Genomic DNA, 26226 nt, shown 5'->3' with positions numbered 1-26226 from the left:
TCTCTCTGTCCCTCCCTCCCTCCCTCCCTCCCTCTCCCTCTCACTGTGGTCCTTTCTCATACTCTCTCTCACTCTTGGTCTCTGGTCCTCTCTCCACCTCTTGCTCTTTCTCTAGTCCTCGCACACTCTCTCTGTCTCTGGTTCGCTCTGCATCTGGTTTTCTCTCACTCTGTCTGGTTCTCGTTCTTTCTGATACTCTCGCTCCTGCCCTCTCCCTGTCTCCCTCGCTCACTCTCCATTGTTCTCTCTCTTTCTCTGGTCCTTCTCCCCCTCCCTTTCTCCGGTTCTCTCTCTCTCTCTCACACACACTCTCTCACACTCTCTTTCACTCACACTCTCTCTCTCTCACTCTCTTTCTCTCTCTCTCTCTCACTCACACACTCTCTCTCACACACACATTCTCTCACTCACACTCTGTCTCTCACTCACTCACTCACACTCTCTCTCTCTTTCACTCACACTCTCTCTCTCTCACTCTTTCTCTCTCTCTCTCTCACTCACACACTCTCTCTCACACACACATTCTCTCACTCACACTCTGTCTCTCACTCACTCTCTCACTCACACTCTCTCTCTCTCTCGCTCTCTCTCTGGTTCTCATTCTGTCTGGTCCTCTCCGTCTCTCTGGTACTCTCTCTCTGGTACCCTTCCACTGCCTTGCTCTTGTCCTCTCTCTGTCCCTCTCTCTCAGTCTCTGTGCCTCAGTCCCTGGTCCCCTCTCTCTCTCTCTGGTCCTCTCTCCCTCTTTCTCTTTCTCTTTCTCTCTCTCTCTCTCTCTCTCTGTCTCTGGTACTCACCCTCCTTCCCTCTCTCTCTGGTACTCATCCTCCTTCGTTTTCTCTCTCTCTGTCTCTGTATCTCTGCCTCTCTCTCTCCCTGGTCCTGCCTCTCTCTCCCTGGTGCTGCCTCTTCTCCCGCTCTTTCTCCCACTCTCCCTCTCACGTCCTCCCCTGTCTCTCTCTGGTTCTCGGTCACACACGCGCTCTCTCACTGTCACTCTCACACTCACACTCACACTCACTCTCACTCTCACTCTCACACACTCACACTCACACTCACACTCTCTGTAGTTTTTTTCTCTCTCCATCTCTCTCTCTCTCTCTTTTGTACTCTCTCCCTCTGGTTCCCTATCTCTCTGGTTCCCTACCTCTCCTCCAGTTATCTCACTCTCGTTCGCTCTCACTGGGCCTCCCTCTCTTGTTCTCTATTTCTTGTCTCTCGTTCATTCTCATTCTCTCTCTCTCTCTCTCACTGTGGTCCTCTCTCATTCTCCTTATTTCGTCCTCTTTCCTTCTGTTCCCCTCTGTCTCTCTGGTACTCTCTCTCTGGTCCTGCCTGTCTCTCTCTCTGTCTCTCTGTCTTTCTCTCTCTCCCTCCCTCCCTCGCTCCCTCCCTCTCCCTCTCTCTGTGGTCCTCTCTCGTACTCTCTCTCACTCTCTGTCTCTGGTCCTCTCTCCACCTCTTGCTCTTTCCCTAGTCCTCTCTCACTCTCTCTGTCTCTGGTTTTCTCTGCATCTGGTTCTCTCTTGCTTCCTCTGGTTTTCATTATTTCTGGTACTCTCTCGCTCCTGCCCTCTCCCTGTCTCTCTCACTTTCTCCCCATTGTTCTCTCTCTCTCTCTCTCTCTCTGGTCCTCCCCCCATTCCTTTCTCTGGTTCTCTCTCTCTCTCTCACACTCTCTTACACTCTCTCTCTCTTTCTGGTTCCCTCTCTGCCTGGTCTGCTCTTTCTCTCTCTTGTTCTTTCTCGGTCCCACTGGTTCTCATTCTGTCTGGCCCTCTCCGTCTCTCTGGTACTCTCTCTCTGGTCCTCTCTGTCTCTCTGGTACACTTTCGCTGCCTCGCTCTTGTCCTCTCTCTGTCCCTCTCTCTCTCCCTCCCTCTCTCTCTCTCTGTCTCTCGCTGTCTCTGGTTCTCGCTTACTCTCTCTGGTCCTCTGTGTCTCTCTCTCTGTGGTCCTCTCTCCCCCTGGTTCGTTCTCTCTATCTCTCTCGCTCTCTCTGGTCCCCTCTCTCTGGTCATCTTTCTCTCCCCCTGGCTTTTGCTCTGGTCCTCGCTCGCTCTCTCTCTCTCGTGCTCTCTCTCTCTGGTTCTGCCTCTGTCTCTCTCTCCCCCTCTGTCTCCGGTACTCACCCTCCCTCCCTCTCTATCTCTGGTCCTCTCACGCTCTATCTTTTGCTCTGGTCCTCTCTCTTTCTCTGTCTCTCGCGCTTTCTCTCACTTGCTGTGTCCCTCCCCCTCTCTCTCTGTCTCTCTCCCCCCCACCCCCGCCCTCACTCACCCCCCTCCTTTCTCTCTTGCTCACGCTCTCTCCCTCTTTCTCTCACCCGCTCCCTCGCTCTCCCCTCCTCTCTCTCCGGTACTTGCCCTCCCTCCCTCCCTCTCTAGTCCTCTCTCTTTCTCTCTACCTCTCTCACTTTGGTCCTCTCTCTCACGCTCTCTCTCACTCTGCCTCTCTCACTCCAGCCCTCTCTCGTTTTTTCTTCCCACTCTCTCTCTGCCTCGCTCTCTGTCTGTCTGTCTCTCTCTCTCTTGCCCCACCTCTCTCTCTTGCCTCTCTCTTTCTCTCCCCCCACCTTTCTCCGATACTTGCCCACCCTCCCTCCCTCCCTCTCCCTCCCTCTCCCTCGTCCTCTCACTTTCTCTTGCTCGCTCTAGTCCTCTCCCTCTCTCTCTCTCTCTCTCCCTCCCTCCCTCTCTTTCTCTCTCTCTCTCTCCCTCCCTCTCTCTCTCTCTCTCTCTCTCTCTCCCTCCCTCTCTCACTCATGCGCTCTCTCTCTCTCCCTCCCTCTCTCATTCTTGCGCTCTCTCTCACTCTCTCTCTCACTCTGGTCCTCTCTCTGTCTGTCTCGCTCGTGCTTTCTCTCTCACTCTGCCGCTCTCGTTCCAGCCCCCTCTCTCTCTCATTCTCACTCTTTTTTTCGTTCTCTCTCTCTCTCTTTGGTTCTCTCTCTCCGGTCCTTCTCTCTCACGTGTCCTCTCTCTCTCTGGTTTCCTATCACCCTGGTTCCCTATTTCTCTTGTTCTCTTTCGCTGGGCCTCTCTCTCTCTGGTTCTCTCTCTCTTTCTCTCTCTCTCTGGTCCCCTTTCTCTCTCATTCTCGTTCTCTCTCTGTCATTCTCTCTCTCTCTCTCTCTCTGGGCCCCCCTCTCTCACTGGTCCCCTCCTCCCGTCTCTCTCTGGTCCTTCTCCCCCCTCTCCCCTCTCTCTCTGGTCCTGCTGCCCCATCTCTCTCTGGTCTCCCCCACCACCCCCCCCCCCCCCCCCCCCACCCTTCCTGCCGCTTTTTTGGTTCTCCCTCTCTCCTTCTTTGGTCCCCTTTTTCAACAACTTGCATTTATACAGCACCTTTAACGTAGGAAAATGTCATACATGTTTGACAGGAGCATTATCAACCAAAATTTGACACTGTAACAAAAAACAGATATTAGGATAGGTGACAAAAAGCTTAATTAAACAGGTGGGTTTTAAGAGAGGTTTTAGAGGGGGAAGGACAGAGAGGTTTAGTGAGGAAATTGTAGAGCTTGAAGCCTGGCTGAAGGCATGGCTACCAGTGGCAGGGCAAAGGGAGTGGGTATGTTGATAATGGCTATATTTGTACTTTGTTGAGGATGCCTTCTGTTGATTCCCCAACACAAAGAAAAGGCAATTAAACATGAATTTAGCACCAGTTTAAAATTATGCGAAAGTAAGGAGCAACACAGACCCAAGAATTACCCAATTGGAGCGGTCTGAGCCACAATGTTGAGGCACAACATGATTCCTAAAGAGTAAACAACAAGTATACAAGCTAAAAACAATCTCGGGAGCAAAAGGTGAATTGGAATTGCAACACAACAGTCACATTGAAACAACGGGTGGGCTTTTTGTTTCTGTATTCATAAACATTCAATAATTAAGAAAAGGGCTTGAGGCTCTATCAGCTGATGTTGGTCACTCTAGCTGCAGAAATGAAAAACAATGAAATTAATGACATTGCAGTCGATGTCACAGCTTGTTTTAATTGGTCAATTTGTCATGCTTTTAAATCAGCATAAATAATTAGAGTTTAGTAAATTGAGTAGTTTATTGCCACTTAAGTATTTAAAATGGTGTTCAGAGAGCAGCCATTTGCTTGGCCTAAATGGCCAAGTGGTTATGGTACTGGGTTTGTAATCCTAAAATCAAGAGTTCAAATCTCACAATGGCAAACTATGAAACAATGTAACTTCATCTGAAACAGATGGAAACGTGTTTGTACTCGAAAGAGTTACCAGCCATTTACGAGGTAAAAATTTGTCCCTTCGTATTTAAACTGTAGGACCAATCTCCAGTGACAATTCTACTAGCCCAAAACTCTGTGCCAAATCACTTGGCCATCTGCAATGTTTCAGTGTCATGGCAACTGACTCTTTGCATAATCCCAACTCACTTGATTCCAGCTCTGGTTGGGTGTATCCCTAAAAATTTTATAACATGACCTTCTACCCCCATGCTCCTGTCATTGGTCACCCAATGTAACATCTAATCCCACAGTGTGCTCCCTCACCAATTGGAAAGCAAATAGACCCATCAATGCCTGACCGATTGAGAGTCAAGAATCATCCAAACAACCTTTCTGTTATCCTTAATATGTTTTGTAATAAATGAACAAAATTGCTCAAAGAAAATGAAAAGAGCGTGCAATTACTTTTTAATATCCCTATGTTTATCATTGTGGATTGCTCGTGGCCGTGTCCTGGAGATTAATCCCAATTGCCAGCAGCTCCACGAGACTACTGGAGGACTGGCACGCCTACTTGATTCCCAGTTACATCCCAAATTGTTCAACGCAGCTAGCATTCACATCCTTGAATCTTCTTGAACAGTGAGTGCTTTAAGGTAAAGCGACTCTCATTCACCTACCCACTGATGGATTATACATTGTTCAGGAACAAACCAGGAAGAGTGATGGAAATCAAGATGGTAAACTAACTAAACTGGGCTAGAAAGCAGGAGAATTATAATCGGAGGCTGTGTTGGGTTCGAGCATTGAAAGTGCTCAGCACGTCAGTGAGTGGTTTATTAAAAGCTCAACAGCACCAAAAAAAAAGCTCAGCTGCAGCATTGCTACAAAAAGTATTTCATTGAAAGTGCCAGAACCACTCCCCTGGGCTGAAGAATTCTCACTCTACTTAATAAAATGAGGTTGAACCTTTCTTTTTCAAACCCTAGCTGCTCCCTGATGGTCTGATGGATGCGGCCTTGGGCACTTGTCTACCACACTCTTGTTCAGGGCCTGTAAAAAGGTCCACACTGCCTTTGTTTCCAATGATGCGGAGTAGGTTTTATGTATAGTGGTAGCTAAGTGCACCAGTGAAGTATGTAATAAACACCAACAGCTAGCAGAGGTAACGATGGATCAGATTTAGTTTCAGTAAAGTGTTGTTTGTAAATTCAGCAGAAGCAATTCACCAATGAAGTGGGCTACATATGTGAGGGGGAAAGCAGGAGAGTGCATGAGAGCAGGAGAATGCAAGGAGAAGATAAAGGCTGGAGGTAAAGAAGCAGGATGGCAAAGGCTCTTGAAAGACGGCAGAATTGTTATTTTGTTTGTTACACGCTCACCTTCCTGAAATGAGGTTAAAATATTTCGCAAGCTCCTGAATTCCCCCTCCCCTCAATAAAAACACATACTTGACCAGCTGATTGCACTTCCATCCTCTCAGATGAGCTAAGCACAGGGGATCACAATAATGTAGCACATAAATCTCATTTTAATGGATTATTATCATGTTAATTGAGTTTTGACACTGTTTTAGAATTATAATATTTCAAAAGGCAATATCTCAATTGTGATGTCTGATGTTCTGTGTAAAAAAATGACATATAATTACAGTATAACCCATTTAATCTCCTGGGAGCTTCTGTTCACTGCCCACCTCACATAATGCGCCAGAGTAATTACATAGGGCAGCATGGAAATCTTGTACAATGGATCTTCCCTGTGCACAAGAAGAGTATTGGGCTCTTTGCAGGGCACTGCCACACAATGATCTTTGCTTTGTTGAAGTGGAGCTCACTGAGATGGACTGAGTATTGCATTGGAGAGAATCTTGAATGGCGGCGGCAAACTCACTCAGTTCTTTAATATATGTCGCACATCAAGGGAAATGTCACCTGCATTAAGATAATGTCATTCGCTGTCAAAATGACATTAAAAAAGGCTCAAGCTTTTAATTTTAAGTAGTGACAACAGTGAATTCTGAAAGAATAAGTTTACACCATTTGGCCCATCAAGCCCATTCTATCCAAATCTTAATCATGGACTCTTGCTCCTATACTGGGGGGAGGGAAGAATCTTCTATGACATGCAACAGATTTTGACAGCATGTTGTTTGTTTTTTTTAAACATTGGCACGTTTGCCAGTTCTCTCCCCATCCCCTACCTCCACAACCCCCAAAATAGGATCAGCTTGTCAGCAAATAACCTGGATTATCGTGAGCTCTAGCTAGGGGTGACCAGCAACTTAGCATTTTGGGGTTAATTCAGATTATTTTAGGTCAGATTGGCTTTTAAAGAGGAGACAGTTCCAGCTGCAACTGGAATTAAATCTGAGACATTAAGCCAGTTTATTTTTCTTTTGCTAACAGTGAGACTGCCACCTTTCCATTCATTTTTAAAGTATACTTTCCAGTTCCCCTTCATCGGGTTATTTCATTCATTGCCAGGAGGGGGCGCTGGTGAGCTCAGCCCTGTCCCACCTACCCAGCAAGCTCCCTCCCCAGCCTGCAGGAGGTGATTGGATAACCATCTTAAGATTTCCACTCAATCCTGGCAAAGAATTCACAGACTCCACCTGTCACCTTCCCACAGCGGTAATGCTGTTGGTAATTTGTAATGTGATAGATCACAGGCAAGGACCTGGATTCCAAGGATATGGGTGGGGTACAACAGCAAGAGTGGTGAGGTCCTGAAGGACATAGCTGCCAGACTAGACCTGCAGCAGATGGTGAGAGAACCAACATGAGGGAAAAACCTACTTGACCTTGTCCTCACCAGTCCACCTCCTTGTCACTAGTCCATCTCTCACAGATGCATCTGTCCATGACAATGTTGGTAGGAGTGACCACTGCACAGTCCTTGGGGAGATAAACTGCCATCTTCACACAGAAGACACACTCCATCATGTTTTGTGGCACTACTACCATGCTCAATTGGATAAGTTCAGAACAGACCTAGCAGCTCAAAATTGGGCAATCATGAGGCTCTGTGGGCCATCAGCAGCATAATTGTACTCAACCCCAATCTGTAACATCATGACCTGGCATATCCCTCACTCTACCATTTACATCAATCCAGGGGAACAACTCTGGTTCAATGAGGAATGCAGGAGAGCATACCAGGAGTAGCATCAGGTGTACCAGAATGAGCTACCAACCTGGTAAAGCTACAGTACAGGACTACATGCATGCTAAACAGTGTTAGACAGACCTAAGCGCTTCTGCAAATAATGGGTCAGGTCAAAGTTCTGCACTCCTGCCACATCCAGTTGTGAATGGTGATGGACAATTGAACAACTAATGCCAGAAAGCATACATCATGAATGTTTCCATCCCAAATGTTGGGTGAACCCATCAGTCAGTGCAAAGGACAAGATTGAAATATTTGAAACCATCTTCAGCCAGAAGAAACTTGACACCACCCAGGTAAAAGCAACCTGTTTGATCAGCACCCGATCCACCACCTTAAACATTCACTCCCTCCACCACCAGTACATAGTGGCAGCAGTTGTGTACCATTTATAAGATGCACTGCAACAATTTGCCAAGCCTTTTTCAACAGCTCCCTTCAAAAACATGACCTCTACTATCTAGAAGGACAATGGCAGCAAATGCATGGAAATGGCATCACCAGCGAGCCTCCCTCCAAGTCACAAGCATCTTAACTTGAAACTGTAGCACGGTCCCTTCGCTTTTCAAAAATATGGATCTCCATTCCTATCAGCACTGTGGGTGTACCTACACCACATGGACTGCAGAAGTTCAAGAAGGTGACTCATCACCGCCTTTTTGAGGGCACTTAGGGATGGGCAACACATTGACGCCTGCATTCTACAAGAGAATAAAAAAAAGTGCCAAGTGGATGATCCATCTCAGCCTCCTCCTGAGGCTCCCAGTATCTCAGTTTTTCAGAGCTGTGATTCACCTGCACACGATGTCAAGAAACAGCTGAAAGCTCTGGATACTGCATAGGCTATGGGCCCTGTCAACATCCTAGTAGTAGTGCTAAAGACTTTTGCTCCAGAACTAACCGCATCTCCAGCCAGCTGCTCTAGTATAGCTACAACATGGCATCCACCTGGTGATGTGGAAAGTTGCCCAGGTATGTCCTGGCCACAAAAAACAGGACAAATCCAATCTAGCCAATTATCAACCTATCAGTTTAATCTTAATCATCGACAAATGATGGATTGTGTCATTGACAGCGCTAACAAGCAGCACTTTTTATTCATCATCATCTACTCACTGATGTTCAATTTGGGTTCCACTAAGATCATCTTGGCTCCAGATCTCATTAATGCCTCAGTCCAAACATGAGCAAAAGAGCTGAATTCCAGAGGTGAGGTGAGAATGTCTGCCCTTGACATCAAGTTGGCATTTGACTGACTGTGGCATCAAGGAGCCCTAGTAAAATTGAAACCAATGGGAATCAGGCTACTCACCACCAGCTTCTCAAGGGCAGTTGGAAATGGAAATAAATGGTGGTGGTCTTCCCAGTGATACCCACATCCTTTGAATAAATTTTGAGAGTGCATTGGATGCAGGAACACAATAGCCCACTCCACCCAAGATTATTCTGCTTTTATATTGGCTTTCATTTAGCAAGGCAGTGAAGTTGGTAATTGTGTTGGCATTTAAGTCTGAATTTTTCTTAACCATAGCAACAACAGCAGTAGGGTGTATCAATGAAAACACTTTCTGTAATGGTTGCATCAGTACATATTAGAAGAATAAAGCTGCATTAGAGTGACCTTATTGAGGGAAATTTATAGATGCTATATCTGTGGTACAGATGTTACAGATATGAATGCAATTGAGTTCTCTACTCTGTTTCAACAGAATGCAGGAAACTAGGCATTTTATCAGTAGGCTATTATGGATCTTTCTTAAAGACAATCACAGATCAGCTCAGCTGGTGAAGTGTTGACAGTAAGCAAGATTGTAGAAATCCTATCCCCCTGTAACACAAGTCCATTCTCATCTTTCTTTGTCTTGAAAAGATACTGCAAGCAGGGCAGTTTGACATGTGCAGACTGAAAGCACTTGGTGATGGAAATCAATTTGCCTGTAAGGTAAAGAGAAGCAGCTTCAGTGAACTCCTCTCCTATAGCAACCCTGCAGTGTGAGGCTCTGGAACAATTAATGCTCGCAGCAGAGTAACTAAATAATTTACTCATGGTGTCACTCAATGATAATGTTAGATTTCTTGTGCTATAAAATTGAAGGCAGAACAGAATGTAGGTGACTGAAGTCTCTGTTAGGTTCTGTGGCCCAAAATGGTTGTAATTTGTACTAAACAAAATTTCTCTGACACCTTTGAGTCCAGTCATGAGTAGCTGATGCTTGTACAGAATAAAGATTGGACGAGGGTCTCAGGATGTTAATACATAAATAGGTCATGGTATCATAGACTATTACAGCACAGAAGCAGGCCACTCAGCTCAAGTCTGTGCCAGCTCTTGCAGAAGGCAATCTAGTTCGTCCCACTCCCTCTAATTCCTCCCCCACCCACCCTCCTCATCCCTGCAATTTTTTTCTCCTTCAAGTATTTATCCAATTTCCTTGCTATTGACTACTGTTGGAGTTGTACCTGCCACCCTGTCAGGCAGTGCATTCCAAATCCTAATCATTCATTCTGTGAGAAAAGATTTTCGTCATGTCACTTCGGTTTCTTTCTTCAATCACCTTACATCTTTGTTCTTTGGTTTTCGAACCTTTAGCAATTGGAAAGGTATTGTCATTTACTCTATCAAAATGCTTCATGATTTTAAACATCTCTATCAAATCTCCACTTATCCTTCTCTGCTGTAAAGAGAATAACCCCAGCTTCTCCAATCTATCCACACAGCTGTTATCCCAGAGGGCTGTGGATGTTTAGCCGATGAGTATATTCAAGACTAAGATTGATAGATTTTTGGCTACTAAAGGAAGCAATGGCTAGGGGGATAGACCAAGAAAATGAGGTTGATGGAGAAGTTCAGCCACGATCTTGCTGAATGCCAGAGCAGGTTTGATGGGACCTTCTCCTGCTCCTATTTCTTATGTCTTTATATCATCTAGTTGAGGCAACTTTGCAGAACTGCACCATTCTTTCCCACTTGCCAAGCTACTTTGGCAGCTCCATCCAGCTCTTTCATGCTGCCTGTGATTGCTGTGAAAATGTTTTTAGAACCATGCTGTTAAGGATAATTAAATGAACTTAAAAAAGAAAAGGGGAGAGAAAGACCAAATAGCAGAGGAGAGGGAAATTGAAAGGAGAGGGCTGCAGGAGAGCATTGGCTGAGAAGAAGGAGTGAAAGGAGGACTACCGAAGTACAAAGAGGAGCAGAAAAGGAGGGGCAAGGAAAAACTTGCATTTATACAGCACCCTTCATAAGAACAAAAGACCCTTCGAACCTGCTGTACCATTCAGTAAGACCATGGCTAATCTTCTACCTCAACTTCACCTTCCTGCACTTTCATCATATCCCTTAATTCCCTTAATGTCCAAAAACCTATCGACCCTCTGTCTTGAATATACTCAATGACTGAACATTCATAGCTCTTTGGGGTAGAGAATTGCAAAGGTTCACAACCCACTGAGTGAAGAAATTTTTCTTCATCTCAGTTATAAATGGCCAATCCTTTATTCTGAGACTGTGAGCCCACGTTCTAGATTCCCCAGCCAGGGGAAACATTTTTCAGCATGTACCTTATCAAGCTCCTTGACAATTTTATATGTTTCAATTAGATCACCTCTCATTCTTCTAAACTCCACAAAATATAGGACATGTTTAATTAATCTCTCCTCATAGGACAATCCCCTCGTCTCAGGAACCACTCGAATAAACTTTGTTGCATTCGTTCTAGGGTGAATATGTCCCTCCTTTGGTCAGGAGGGCAAAAATACCAACATACGAATTAGGAGTAGGCCACTAGGACCCTTGAGCCTGCTTCGTCATTCAATAAGATCATGGCTGATCTGATTGTGGTCTCAACTCCACATTCCTGCCTACTCCCTGATAACCTTTCATCCCCTTGCTTATCAAGAATCCATCCGCCTGTGCCTTAAAAATATTCCAAGATTCTGCTTTCACTGCCTTTTGAGGAAGAGAGTTCCAAAGACACTCAATCCTCTGAGAAATGTGCATTGTTTTCCAGATGTGACCTCACCAATGCCCTGTTTAACTGGAGTAAGACTTCTTTATCCTTGTACTCCAATCCCTTTGCAGTAAAAGGTAATATACCATTTGCTTTCCTAATTGCTTGCTGTTCCTGCATGTTAACCTTGTGTCATTCACGTACAAGGACAGCCAGGTTTCTCTGAACGAAAGCGTTTCCAATTTCTCTCACCAATCAAAAAATATTTTGCAATTTTATTTTTCCTACCGAAGTCAATAACTTCACATAATATAAAAGCAAAATACTGCGGATGCTGGAAATCTGAAACAAAATATTGTCAGTCGGGCTCACGATCTTAAATTGGTTGTCAGTGTAATTACCACATTGGACAGCATTTGCTAAATAATCCTCAGTGTTCTAAGAATTATGCTGACAACCAACTTAAGATCGTCAGTCAGGCTCGCAATGTGGTACTGGAAGCTACATTTGTTAATACACAGGGCCCTGTTCTTTGCAGGCAGAAAGAACATGTACATATATTGCGCCTGTTTCAGCTGACTCATTCCTCAGGGCAATGTCTTGACCAATCAGGGTCAAGCTGCCTGGTTTAAATTTAAAACAATGATTGGTAGTTAACTGTCAGTCACCATCAGTGGTGCATGCTGCATGGCAATGCCTCTCACCAACCAATTGGCACTCTCTCTTCACATACAGTGTAAATGGTTTTTTCCCCTCTTAGATTGGTATTCTTGTGAATGTCCCAGTGAGTGCAAGACGAAAAGCTTAGACATGTCTTTTTTTCAGGAATACTCAAGTTCTATACTACCAAACAACTGAGTGTTAATCCTTGCAGTACCCCACTAATTACAGCCTGCCAACCCAAAGATACCCTGTTTATTCATCTGTTTTCTGTCTATTGATCAATGTTTAATCATCCATGCTAATAAACTACACTTGACCCCAATTCCTAATTTTATATAATAACCTCTGTGTGGCACTTCATCAAATGTTTTTTGAAATTATAAATACGCTACATCTAATGGTTCCATGTTATCTATATTACTATTTACATCTTCAAAAAAAAATCTCCAACATATTTGTCAAACATGAGTTCCCTTTCATTAATCCGCACTGACTCTGCTCATTCACAACATTGGGTGTCCCGAAACGCTTTACAGCCATTGAAGTATTTTGAAATGTTGTCTTTTTTCCAGCATAGGAAAATGCAGCAGCCAGTTTGTGCACTGCAAGGTTCCTCAAATAGCAATGAGATAAGTGACTAGATAACGTGATGCTGGTCGAAGGATGAATGTTGGCCAGGACATCAGGTGAACTCCCCTGCTCTTCTTTGAAATATTACGATGGGATCTTTTCACCTAAAATGGCAGGCACAGCACTTATTCAGCATTTCATCTGAATGATGAACCTCTGACAGTGCAGAACTCCCTCAGTGCTGCACAGACGTGTCAACCTCAATTATGTGCTTAAGCCTCCAGAATAGAAGTTGAACCCATGGTCTTCTGATTCAGAAATAAGAGTGGTCCCACTGAGCCCAGACTGATACCTTGGGGATAATACAAAGAATTACAATGAGAAGAGAACAGCAAAATCACCGGGGTTTGGGGGGGGAAGGGATGATGAAGGGGTGATGAGTGGCAAAGGAAGATAATGAATTGTATAGTCATTTACAACTCACTCACTGGTTCAGAATGCACATATCTCACTGCACCCCCACCTGCCCACACCCTCCGCCAGCTCCAAAATATTGTATTTGGAGACATAATAACATGAGGCTGGGAGAATCAGTGTGCCTTATATTGGCAGGGGAGATAGACCTTGCATGATTCACCACACTTGTTTTAAACAACTTAGTGAGGGTATTATGAAAGCAATCCATGTCTTTGAATTGGATACAAGTTATGAATTCTCCATAGGAAACACACCAAGAAGTACTCCAGCTAAGAGCAATGCTTACAGACAGTTATGGCAAGATGATAGCCACACTTGGAGTAACAATACACCACAGAATATCATAGCTACTGGAATTTCCAGAAATCGCACTTTGAAGGTGTGCACGGACCCTCCTTTGACTGAGTTTGTAAGAAGGGCTTCCTCAATGAGCCTAGGCTGACATCTTTGGGATAATACAAAGAATAACAATGCGAAGAGAACAGCAAAATCTTTGGAGTTTTGGGGGAAAGAGATGATGAAGGGGAGGATGAGTGACAAAAGAAACACTTAATTGTGTAACCATATACAACTTGCTCACTGGTTCAGAATGCACGTATCTTATTGCACCCACCACCATCACCCCCACATCTTCTCCTCCTCCTCCCCCCCACCCTACCCCCGCCCCCGCCCACACTCCCCTGCCAGTTCCAAAATGTTGTATTTGGAGATATATTGACATGGGGCTAGGAGAATCAGAATGCATTACCTTGGCAGGGGAGATGGAGCTTACATGTTCACCACACAGCACCATCTCAATCTGAGTGACCAAAGGAGCAGTGATTGAGCAATTGTCTCATCAAACTGTCAGCATGGGGTAAGCCTTGGCATGAGAGTTTCATCTAAGAATCGATCAGAATTGTTTATGTGGCGTTGTGTCCTCGCCTGGGCCTCATGGGATGGCCATTCTTTAATAACACTCTTGTCCCAGTGATGCTTCCACTTCAGCTTTTTTTTACAGTCTTGGCTGAGAGCTGAATTATCACCTAATTAGTTACAGAACAAACTGGTTTAGCCAATCAGAAAAGCCCTGATGGAGACAGAAGATAGATATTGGTTGAAATGTGAAAGCAGTTGGTGCAAAGCCTTGCCAAGAGTCCAAACTTTTAAAACATTATCTACTCAAAAACCATTTACATCTTAAATGATTTGGAAGAATGGATTAACTTGTCATCTGTTACAATTAAAACACACAAAGGCAGCAGGAACCAGGTAAACTGAGCTTCATGCATGGTTGAATTTGTTCATTGTGTGTGGAACTGTACCTCCTCCAGTCTCCCAATTCTGCAAGCAAACTGTAAAAGTATGACTGTCATTTGATAAAAATAAAATTAACAGTTTTCAATGCATTCAGTGTATTTAATCACTACAAAAACAGAATTACCTGGAAAAACTCAGCAGGTCTGGCAGCATCGGCGGAGAAGAAAAGAGTTGACGTTTCGAGTCCTCATGACCCTGTTGTTTATGTTATTTCTCTTCCCCCACTGCTCTCTTTCCTCTTAGTCTCTCGGTCTCTGATCTTTCTCCTCTATCAATCTCTTTTTTTTCCTTCTATTGGTATTGTTTTCTTCCTTTTCCATCAATCTCTTACTCTCCCATCAGTGTCTCTTGTTTTTTCTTCTTGTCTCTCTCTATCTCTCTCCTTTTTCTCTATCAGCCTCTCCTGCTGTTTCTGACCTTTTTACTTTCCTCTGTTTTCTCATGTAAATATATTTTTCTTTGTCAGCTGTTGGTTCACATTGTTCTCTCCTTCTCTGTCATTTTCATTCTTTTTACATCCCTACAATCCTCTGGGATATCTGTACTCCTCTGATCCTGGCCTCTTGAGCATCCCTGATTTTAATCCCTCTACTTTTGGTGGCAGTATCTTCAGCTGCCAAGGCCTTAAGCCCTGGAATTCCCTTCCTAAATCTCTCAACCCCTCTATCTCTTTGAACCTTCTTTAAGACACTTCTTAAAACCTACCTCTTTGACCAAGAGCTTTTGCTCATCTATCCTAATATCTCCTTATGTGGCTTGGTATCAACTTTTGTTTAATAACACACCTGTAAAGTGCCTTGGCGTGATGTAGTGCCCTAAATGCAAATTGTTATTGTTGTCCTGGCCCCTGAACAAATATCTATAGAAAAGTTGCAGCAAAGCATCCACAAATTAGTCCTTTGTAGTTTGCTATGGGACCTTGCCGCTCATTTACATGGGCACCATAGGTAATAAAATTCCAGGGAATCATTAATCTCTGATGTCTCCACCCATGCCAACTTCTGCACTGGGAGTCCATGGGAATACCTCTTCAAATAATGTCCAATAAAAATACGCTATAAAATGTAGTCTGTTGTGTAACAGGTGGTAAATGTGCTCCATTGATGCATGAGGTAAAGCAGAATCTTGATCTTCTCAGGAAGCTTCCATGTTTGATGATTGATTTGCACTCAGTTAGCTGGGTGACAGTAGAGGTGCAAAAATTAATCTCTGGCTATGGGAAGGAGAATTGGAAATAGGTTCGTGGACATCAGTTGAACACAATTCAACTTTGGGGCAAAACAAGCGATTAACAGATGGGCTACCCTGCTGAAGTCAATGGAATAGAAAATCAGGTGGAGTGTATGACGGGTGATCAATCTACCAATGTCCCCTTTGCCCCTGTCAAAATGGAATTTTACTCCCTTAGTGGCTGGGCTCACTTTGAACAAATAGTTCCAGGTACTAAATAACAATTGGCATCTATGGAGTCATATTTCAGCATGTAGTGTCACGTCCAGTTATTATTCTATTATTCCATTTATTTTAGAAGGTGTTATCACTGCCACAAAAATAACAGGCAAGAATGTTATGTGTTCTTCCTTTGGCTGTATTCATTTGTAGGCAACTGACATCTACCAATGTCAGTTTAAATGAATGGAGAATTTTTCTTTGAATAGTTGATTAATTTTGTAAGTAAAACATTGGCTGACACCCCATCATATTTGTACAGTAGATATCTGAAGTGTCTCTACCTCTTGTAACACAAGTGGACATCATTACTGAATGAAAATAGAATTACTGAATTTCCATGCATAGATGAACTAATCTTTCAGACACATTAATAGATGCCAGGGGTGATTCCACAACCTGGCACCTTCTGTAGGGAGCAGCTGTTATGCAGTGAATTGCAGAAACACAGCCCATGATTTTCTGTCTACTAAAATTAATGAAGAAACATTCAAGGCCCACGCACCCGCCATTTACCTATGCATGTTCTCCTTGTGAGTGCCACTCCCGCCAGAGAGCACTGGATTGTAAGTTCACTCTTCTGAATCATATTACCTTTTCTTACAGGCTCTGTTGGGAAGACTCTGTGTTATTAATTTGCATCTAAATCAGTGTAACTAAATTATTCCTAACTTAAAAGATATTTTACCATCAGCTCTGAACTGGTTTGTTTATAATGCCTCTTGCTGGATTAACAGAACATGCCTGGCATTGGTGCAGCAGTCCCTACATTGCCAATGAAATTATTTGGTTTCATTTCAGTTTTTGAATTGCTGAACATGAACTGGGATTGGGCACAGCTCCAAATCACAATACACTTGGATGGGGCCAATATGAGATTTCACATCAATAACTGTGTCAATCTATTTTAACAAGAAGATTGCATGAATAGGCATTTATTTCACAGCCCCTTATGATGTGAAATCAGGTCTATAGGCTGCAATGTAAAACTCAATGCACTTTCTACTGAGGCCTATAAACTTCAGGCTAAAATAACTATCAGTATATACCCCAGTGAGGATGATAGACTGCAATGTAAAATGCTCACCTGCGCACTCCATGAGGTCTGCACAATGCATGTAAAAGATTCATCAGTGTATTGGGTTAATGAAATCTTTGAAAAAGTGTGATTTTTTCGATATGAGGGAATGGTTGATTGCAATTGGATTAAAATTGCAGAGAATCATTGGGTAACTGATTCATTTTTATATGATATGTTGAATATTCCAGTAAAAATGCATACAACAGTGACAGGAGAGGCTTATTATTTTACTACTATAGTCTCTATATTAGAGTATGCAATAATGATGCTTAATGGAATTGTCAGGGATTGTTAAAAAGTTTATTGATTTTTCTGTTTATATTGCTATTAAGCTTAGTAAGACAGGTACTTGCAATTGCTCCCAGTTAGTGTGATTTACTACACTGTGAAATCATATCTATTGTTGACACAGGCTTTGCAAAATGAATTCACAGTATAGGATCTGTATACAAATCAAGGAAACATAGTAAACGTTACAATGGTTTTAGCCATTGAAACCCCCAAATGACTAATTCTGACCATGTCTTCAGACCTCTAGTGAAAATAAAAGTTATTCTCTGACACAGGAAGCTGGGTAGATATTTCTACCAAAGAAGGGTGGATAGAACTAGCCAGGAAGGCATTTTCAGTAAGTTACTGTATGTGGTTAAACAATACCCCCTATCCAGTCTGAGAAGTTAATTATTGTTATTCATTGGTGGCATGCTGAGATTAATAGGAAGTTAATGTACCTTAAATATAACAGGTAACCTTCACCCCTGCAGTGGCCATTCAAATCAATTCCTCCATGAGCAGTAAAGGGGCACATGAGAGAGTTCATGTCTCCTTAATTACAGTCTAACTTGCAGAAACTAAAAAATAAATCTCTTGTTCCTACCTCTTAGCCTTTCCAAAAGATGTAATTCCATCCCTAGAATTGAAAGCATTCCAAAGTGATAGTTCAGTCAACTCATTCAGCAAAAAAGGGCCACCAGTTTTGTTTCATCCAAACCCCATAGACTGAGTAGCTGACTGAAGAGAAGTGGAAAGGTTGGACCTTACAAGGGTTGCAAAGAATTCTGCTGATCATTTTGTGTACTTTAGTCTATTTCTGTTGACTAGTTGAATGTTTTAAATCAGTATGTATGTTTTTGACATCAGGAGTAATTCTCATGGGAAGACCATGTTCTTTATAATTGTTTGATTTGCAATTGAAAAATGTATGTGGACATTTCTGATCACTCTGCAATGCAGTACATTGTTGTTTAGCAGTCCAGCACTTGAAGTACAGTTGAGGACTTGTTTCATAACAATTTCTGTTTTCTTTCAGTTACCTAGACAGCTTAGATCGGATTGGAGGGAATGATTACCAGCCGACAGAGCAAGATATCCTCCGAACCAGAGTGAAGACCACTGGCATCGTAGAAACTCACTTTACATTCAAAAACCTCCACTTTAGGTGAGTCCAGTTAAATAGAACAGATTCATATCTCCCCACACAGGAGGGCTGCTTCCCATCATATCAATAGATAATTAATCATACATGTGCCATTGGCTTAGATATGGGGAAATTATTGAGCAAGATCTTAACTTATACAGAACCCATCCACTTGAACAGTTAAAATTGGGCCTCATTGAGTGTGATTGTGTTTGACATGTTTAGGGTGCATCAATAAATAAGAGAGGTTGGTTGTCCAATGTTGCCTCAGTGGTATGTACTTAGATGCTCTATGGAGTCACCTTTCCTTACCTGTCCTCCAACAAGAATCTCCATCCATCACGCACTTGTAACATTAACAGACCAGAATTGATGTGTTCCCCACAGTTGGGGAGTTTCTTTCATGCAGTTACTTAGACCAGTGGCAGCCAAGAATTCACCAGCTTGAAACATACTACATTGTACAAGTTCCAGTTATTAGGTGTAACCAGTTCAAATGTGTTTAAGTGGCTTCCGCTATGGTAAAGGGATCAGTCAGAACCCTGATCCACACAATCATGGATAATACACAGGATACATTAGAACCCAAACGAAACAGGCAAAGTCATCATTTTTACTGCCCTCGTGTCAAGGCAAAACATATGGCTCATTCAACGCTATATGCCAGACAAAAAGCCTGAGAGCACAGAGATGATGAAGGGGCTAAGAGAGGCGGTGGAGTTGAATATCCCCAGGGCACATGTGGAAGCTGACTTCATAACTTCAGATGATCTCACCAAGGGGAAGCATATGGATGAGGAAGAGAAAGGACCAAGAGTATATTCTTGAAAGACACCAGAGGTAATGGTTAAGAAGCAGGAATGGAAGCCAGTGCTGGAGGGGCTCTGGCTGGGATTTGACGGGAAAGAGCAAAACCAGGCAGTTCCACTCAGCTGGACGTTGGAGAAGGATGGTGTGGTCAACCAGTTAGACCAAGATTGAGGAGAGCTGATGCACCATGGTCACAGTTACAGAGGATGCCATTTGTGACCTTGATTAGGGCAGTTTCAGTGCTGTACAGAAACCTGATTGGTGAGGTTTAAATATGGAGCAAACATTTGCAGGAAACATAGGCATGAATTTGGGAGGCCTTTGTAATAATCAAGCATTGTGCTCATTTTTTTAAAAACTGCCCATAAATTATCAAATTCAATTTTACAACTCGTCATAGTGGAATTTGAATTCCAACCTCTAGATAACCAATCCAGTCTCTAATCTAATACCTCACAATCACGGGAGTCCTAACAAATTATAGAACCACTTCACTTAGGAACCAATCTGTCGTGTACACACTGATGGAAGTGGCGAACCAGTTGCTTTTTCCCTGCAGGGTGGAGGATCAGATCCTTGGAGCAGTGTTGCAGACTGTTTCCCATTCCCCAGGCTCTAGTTGGCATTTCAAAAGATTTTTTATTTCATTAAGTGATTTATTGTGAAGAATGATTAAGTGATTTTCGGAGACAGTCGAGATACCTACGCGTTGGAGATCATGTGGCTCACAGGAGTTGATAGCAGGTGGTTTTCATTAATTAGCCTGCGTGGGCCCAGATAGACTGCAGAGTTTTGATCATTAACCTTTTAAAGGCCTGCCAGTTGTTTAACACAAAAGATCAAAATTTACATTTTTAAACATTTCCTGTATAAGAAATAAACATAAATCATAGGATTAAATTTTAACTGATGCATACTATATCAACATAATTACATAACCAATTTGAAACCAGACTAAGTAGACCATTATAAACAAGGATATTAGTTACTGTAGTCAGTCTAGTCTAGGTTACCCTGTACTCAGTCCAGAACTACCCTTTACTCATGCTAGTTCCCCCTATACTGTACCAAGGCTAATACCCTGTACCCAAATTAGCACTTAGCACCTTCTGTTCCATACCCAGTCTAAGCCAGCAACTACCCTTTAACTTCTGCCAGGTATGCTGTGCCCTGAACCTGCCCAAAAGGAAGGTCCAGTAAAACTGGTATCAGTCGTGCCAGTTCTGAACTGGGAAATGAAGGCCAGTTGCAGACTCGAATGAGGATCAACTGATATATCAATAATCAACTAAAAGTACACAGTCCCTTTCATGTGGAATTAAGATGATGTCTTAAAATCTCCAATTGATGAAGAGATACATAGGTATGGCTAGAAGAGATGTACAGCATAGAAATGGGCCAGTGTCTGACCAGTGTTTATACTCCACATGAGTCTCTTCCAATTCCTCCTCTTTTAACCCTATCAGCATAATCTTTTATTCCTTTCTTGCTCATCTAGCTTCCCCTTAAATGCAATTATGCTATTTGCCTCAGGTACTCCATGTAGTAGCAAGTTCCACATTTGCACCACATTGAGTAGAAAAGTTTCTCCAGAATTCCTTATTGGATTTATTCATGACTATCATATAGTTATGACACCTGGTTTTGGATTCTCCCACAAGTAGAAACATCTTCTATACATCTACCCTATCAAACCCTGTGTATGGTGATTCCTGTCCCAAAGATTGCATACAACTGGCAAATCTTGAATGTAGGGAAGTGAATGGACTGAGCTCACTGCCTCCTCCACCAAGGTCAGAAACTTCACATGACAGGAATTGCAGCGACAAGGACACATACTGCTACTCCATGTAGGACATCACCAAATATCACCACAGGGTGTTTAGTGTGGTGGACAATTAGGAATGTCAGGCTGAATATTGTGATTGCTATCTGTCAGTTCCACATTCCATTGCTGAATGAGAAGATCCCACTGATTTGTCAGTCACCAGATCTTATTATAAAATAAAATGTTATATTTTCTTCACAGGCTGTTTGATGTGGGAGGCCAAAGGTCAGAGAGAAAGAAATGGATCCATTGCTTTGAAGATGTGACAGCGATTATTTTCTGTGTGGCACTGAGTGGCTATGATCAGGTGCTCCATGAGGATGAGACCACGGTGAGTAAGGTCCCAGGAGAGGGTGTAGCCCCAATAGGTGATGTGTGAACTGCCTGGCAAATCATTGAGAGACAGAACCATCGTTTCACTTGTGTGTCTGTATGTGTGTGTATATGAGTAAATACGTATTTGTATGTATGTGAGTCTGCACATGGATGTTCTGAAATAGCTTTGTGCATAAAACTTTAGACTAAGTCTCCCTCATCAGCAAGAGAGCCTGAGTAGGAGTTTTACCGAGCCTGAGCGGAAGGGAGGGACAGAACTGTGATTCTCATAATCTGTAGGTATTGAGAGCACTGAATTATATTATGCAATAAGATTGCCCTCATGCTGCATAAATTGCTGAGAGAGATGGATTGTTGACTTTGCTGATGTCCATGAGATACTGAGTAGGTGTGATGTGTTTTGGCTCTTGGGTATTTATTCTATTCCTTACACAGGATTGTGCTGCTGAAGTTGAACAGTTTGTGACTAACACACACTGGCCATCACTCTAGCTGTACTCTATCTTTTGTTGGAAGTGGTTTGCTCATCACTATTTACATAGAGACACATTGACTTGTTTCCTAGCGCAATTACCAGTCTTTTCTCTCCATCATCCGCACCCTCCCCCCAACCCCCCCACCAAGTTATTGACTTTCTCAAGATGGCTAAAAAAATGCACATAATTTTTAAGGGATCTGAAAATAAAGCAACAGTGTGTTTAACCTAGAACTAGGCTTTGAGGACAGAGAGGGGACATACCTTGTTGGATTTTTGTTGTTATTATAATCCAGTTCCAGGATTCTCTGACCTGTCCGACTAAACCTTTTAAAACCCAATAGGAAATAACCCTCTGTGTATTTATAATAGTGCATTTTCCTCATTCAGGACTTTAATGCAACAAATAAGATTCTAATTGATGCAGGGCAAGAATTGAGAGTCTCTAACATGGATGTGTTAATCAGACAACCCTGGAAGTATATTATCACAATATAACTGCCTAGCCCTTCTCATGTATCCTCTCTTCCTTTAAAACCATTCTGTACTGTCAGCTGATTGTTAGGTTTGCATCAGTGTTAAATGGGACGTGAACTAATGATATTTGCTTCCTAGCATGTGTTTTATAAAATTCCGGCACACCTTCCTCTAGGAGTAATCAAAAGCAGAGTGATTATGTGTATTGATGTGTTTAAATGGTGGCACATCCCTGAATGTTTTTGTTTCCTGGAGCTGTCAAATTTTCAGCCAAGTTTCCCCAGACTGAAAGTGTAATGTGTAAGAAGTCACTGATGCAGGAATGTAACTGTAGGGTTGCCCCTGCAGAAACCTGGATCTGGCCTGAACATACAATAGCATACCACCATTCTGAGCCAAATGGACTACTATGGAATTTTGCACCAGTGATTCCCATCCATTCCCAGTGACTCTGTTGATTTCTTATACAGTTGTACAACTTCACATAAGACTGTGTTTAACACTGCCCAGTGCAAGCAGCATTCCTCATTTGTGTCCCCAATAACTCTTTCTTCCATGTATTGAATATACAATTACCATATTTTCATCTTAATGTACGGTGCAATCAGCAGCAAATAGGTGAAGGGTGGTATTGGAAGGTGAAGGTCAATGGTGTTGCATTGTTTCAGGGATGCTAGCAATCATCATGGCCTTGTGTGAACTACCTTAAACTTACCTGTAACTTACTATACGGTAATTTCTGTAATAATAAAAGATGCCCAACACAGGCACAGTCAGAGACAACAATACACCTTCAATAACTCATTTTTTTTACATTTAATTTTGTATGAATGCAATGGGACAATACAACATTGATGGGGGCATGTTAAGATATTGTATTCCATGAGATACATCACTATCACTATTCTACATCAGTAGCAAAACATAGCTAATAAAGAATGCTTTATGTAATTTTGTGCAAGCAGATTCTGAACTGTCCTTAGAATTGAGTACCCTTTTGAGGATATAAGTGAGTTCCAAAAAGGGCAGGATTGATCATATGTTCTTTCCCCACAGGATAGTAGGCATGTGGAGCAGAATCCCAAAGGAACTAGATGATTTGAGTTCATTTGACACCTATGAAGGGATCTGGATCAATGCTGTTGAGAAAGGAGAGTGAGGGTTCTTAATAATACTGCTGTTTCTTTTTTCTGGAGGGAGAGGCTGAATCTTAGTATTCCTTAAAATAGAAATTAGTAGATGATGGGACTGAGGTGGAGTTATTGATATATTAATCATGACGTCTTTTAAATGGAGCTGCTTGATCAATTGAAAGCCTTTTTCCTACATTGTTACATTGAAAGGCAATGAATGGGGTGTGTATTTTCACAAGTCAAAATGACCTCTAGTGGTCACATGTTAAAAGTATATTAACTAGATACCCAGCCAATATGATTAATAGATGCACCGAAGTATTAATGACCATTCTTTGGTCTGATAAATGGGAAAGTCTGGGCTAGCAAAACGCTGAAAATCTGACCTGAAGTATCTGTTAACATCTAAAAAGATAGGTTAAGATTTCAAATATGAATACTTCAAAAAGATCTGATCATAGCATTTATTCACATGTAATTAATACCTCCAAAGTGTTTCAGTATTCAAATTGACAGAGGAAAGTCTGATAATGTTATCTTTCTTCACAACACTTACTGATTTCATTCAGCCCTTCCAACACAAATCTGACTGAAAGAATCCAAATGATCATTTTTACAATAATGAGCTGGTGTTCAAATCTTTTCTCCTTGAAATATTGATTGGTCACGTATTTGAACTTCCTGTTGAAGTAAACGGGTCCTTGACTATGACACCATGGAAGGTTGTGGCAATTTTTTTCTAATTGCAATTTCCATCAAAGGGAAAGTGACCATGTTTGCAGTGGATGACATGTGCGAGAGTGAAATAGACTATTGCATTCATATGCAATGAACACAAGGTGGCAACACTGAATTAAAGTGGTGTCAATACTTACGAACTCTGCCATTGTGTTCAGTGAATGGTATAGCTGAAACTATAGATCTGTCTCTTAGCCATACTGAAAATTTCTAGAAGCAAAATGCAATCAAAATGTTCTATTTGTGTGAACTTTCAATGGTTACAGGCTAAATTCCACTCTATTAATTATGTAAAGAGACACCCCTCTGGGGCATGTTGCATAGATGCTAGTGATTTTTTTTGGATTGCACTGTGACATAACAGTGTGCCTTCAATGCCGTGTGACCATCCCATGACTCTGGGTGTGCTTCGTCCTCCTTTTGTCTGCTCTCTGGTATCACGTCCCTGGGGGAAGGAGGCAGCCTTCCAGCTCCAGACTCACGCTACAGCCTCATGACACCATTCCACCACCGGCTGACTGTTGCAAACAAAATGCTAATAATGAGATTTTGAGACACCAACCCAAATTGGCAGGTATGAAGCTTCTCTTGACCAAGAATTGAAAACAGCAGTGCGACCTCTGGCCTGGACCTTGTCACAAGCTCCTCTCACCGCCATATGTCATGTAGAAGACATACAAGTCATTTCCAAATTTTTTTCTTCTGTCTTTCACTTTGCCTTGACATATGTCCTGTAAAATGTAATGTCTTTTTTTGCTGTCCATGCATTTGGTAGTCTCCCTTTTGGCTCTAGACAAACGTCTTCATGACCTGACATTGTGGTGTTCAATAGGCAACAAACTTCTTAATCTGTAGTCCCTTCACTCCAGCCTTTAAGTCATTGCAACTCATAAAACAAAAAGACCATGACAAAATCTCAAAGGTCAGGAAGAGGTCAATCACCGTCTGTTTTCAAGTCTGGATTAATTCAAGGATCTCTGACATCCTTGGTTAATGTATCCAGTTAATGTTTGCCACTGCTCTCTGGTTGCAAGGTTCTGCATGGATTCTGAGCCTAGAAATAGAAAAGGGCAGCAAGTCAGCTCTAGTTCCCAATACATGCATGGTGCATGATTTATACCGTAAAGTAAAATGATTTATTTTAAATAGATACAGTTGTAACATTAAAATGTTGAAGTAGCATTGACCTTCTGTAATTAACCTTGGATTTAATATAAAAATTATAAATTTAGATCTTTGCTGAGCTGTCAAGATAGAATTGCAATGGTTTTGTTCGAAGTGCTTGCCAATAACAAAGGGCGTTCTTTGTTTCAGAATCGCATGCATGAGTCGTTGAAGTTATTCGACAGTATCTGTAACAACAAATGGTTTACAGATACTTCCATCATCCTCTTTCTCAACAAGAAGGACATATTTGAGGAAAAAATTAAGAAATCTTCATTAACGATCTGCTTCCCTGAGTACACAGGTAACTAGGTTACCGCCACATGTCTTGAGGTGGACGGGAAGGGAGCACACAAGTTGAAAAATGGCAATTTAAATTAATTTAAAAATTAATTTTGAAGTTCTGTGGCTTGGACTTACATTCTTTGGAAGTTAACATGTTGAGGCTTTGTACTCTCAACATTCAAAAAGGTTGCTTTCAAGGCATTTGTGTCTGGAAACAGAGCAAGTATGTTGTTGATTTATAAGTGAGGAATGTGAGGCGATGTCTCAATATTCCAGGAAATGACAGGTCATGAGTCCATTAACAGAATTCCAAACACTTGAAGTAGAATATACCTTCTTCACACCTGCTCCCCTTCAAGTAACAGAACTACACTCATCTACATTACAGGAAAAATTGTGCTAGTTATGATACAAGTAATGTCCAATTCTTCTTCATAATTTAGTCATAATTTAGTCAGAGGTGTTACATAACGTAAGCAGCATTCAAGATAAGGTGGGCTCATTATGAAGCAGATTGGAGATTTAGTTAAATAGTTAAACTTCAAAAGGAAAACTTGAGTTATCTTCTCCACGATGAGGGACACTTCAGAGGAAGTTGCAGCACTGCACCATTGGATGTTAAAACAAGGCCACATCAGGAGGTAGTGAAAGATCCCAAGGGACTGCTCAAAGAAGAGGTTTTTTTTTTAGGTGTGTGGCCAAT

At 42.3% G+C, this 26226-nt stretch overlaps 1 protein-coding gene across 2 annotated transcripts in view; it reads left to right on the top strand.

The window, feature by feature from the left end:
- Positions 1–26226, top strand: part of gnao1a (guanine nucleotide binding protein (G protein), alpha activating activity polypeptide O, a) — a 436666-nt gene that overhangs the window by 392472 nt on the left and 17968 nt on the right. Inside the window, exons 5-7 of one of the 2 annotated variants that reach the window (XM_041191938.1) lie at positions 18170–18298; positions 21117–21246; positions 25389–25542. In XM_041191938.1, coding sequence (XP_041047872.1) covers positions 18170–18298; positions 21117–21246; positions 25389–25542 — 413 coding nt within the window. The remainder of the gene's footprint in view (positions 1–18169; positions 18299–21116; positions 21247–25388; positions 25543–26226) is intronic. The other variant, XM_041191937.1, reaches the window with a different exon arrangement.

Source organism: Carcharodon carcharias, chromosome 7 (assembly GCF_017639515.1).
Source record: "Carcharodon carcharias isolate sCarCar2 chromosome 7, sCarCar2.pri, whole genome shotgun sequence".
In the NCBI taxonomy this organism is placed as follows: Eukaryota; Metazoa; Chordata; class Chondrichthyes; order Lamniformes; family Lamnidae; genus Carcharodon; species Carcharodon carcharias.
This window is presented reverse-complemented; position numbering and strand designations above follow the sequence as displayed.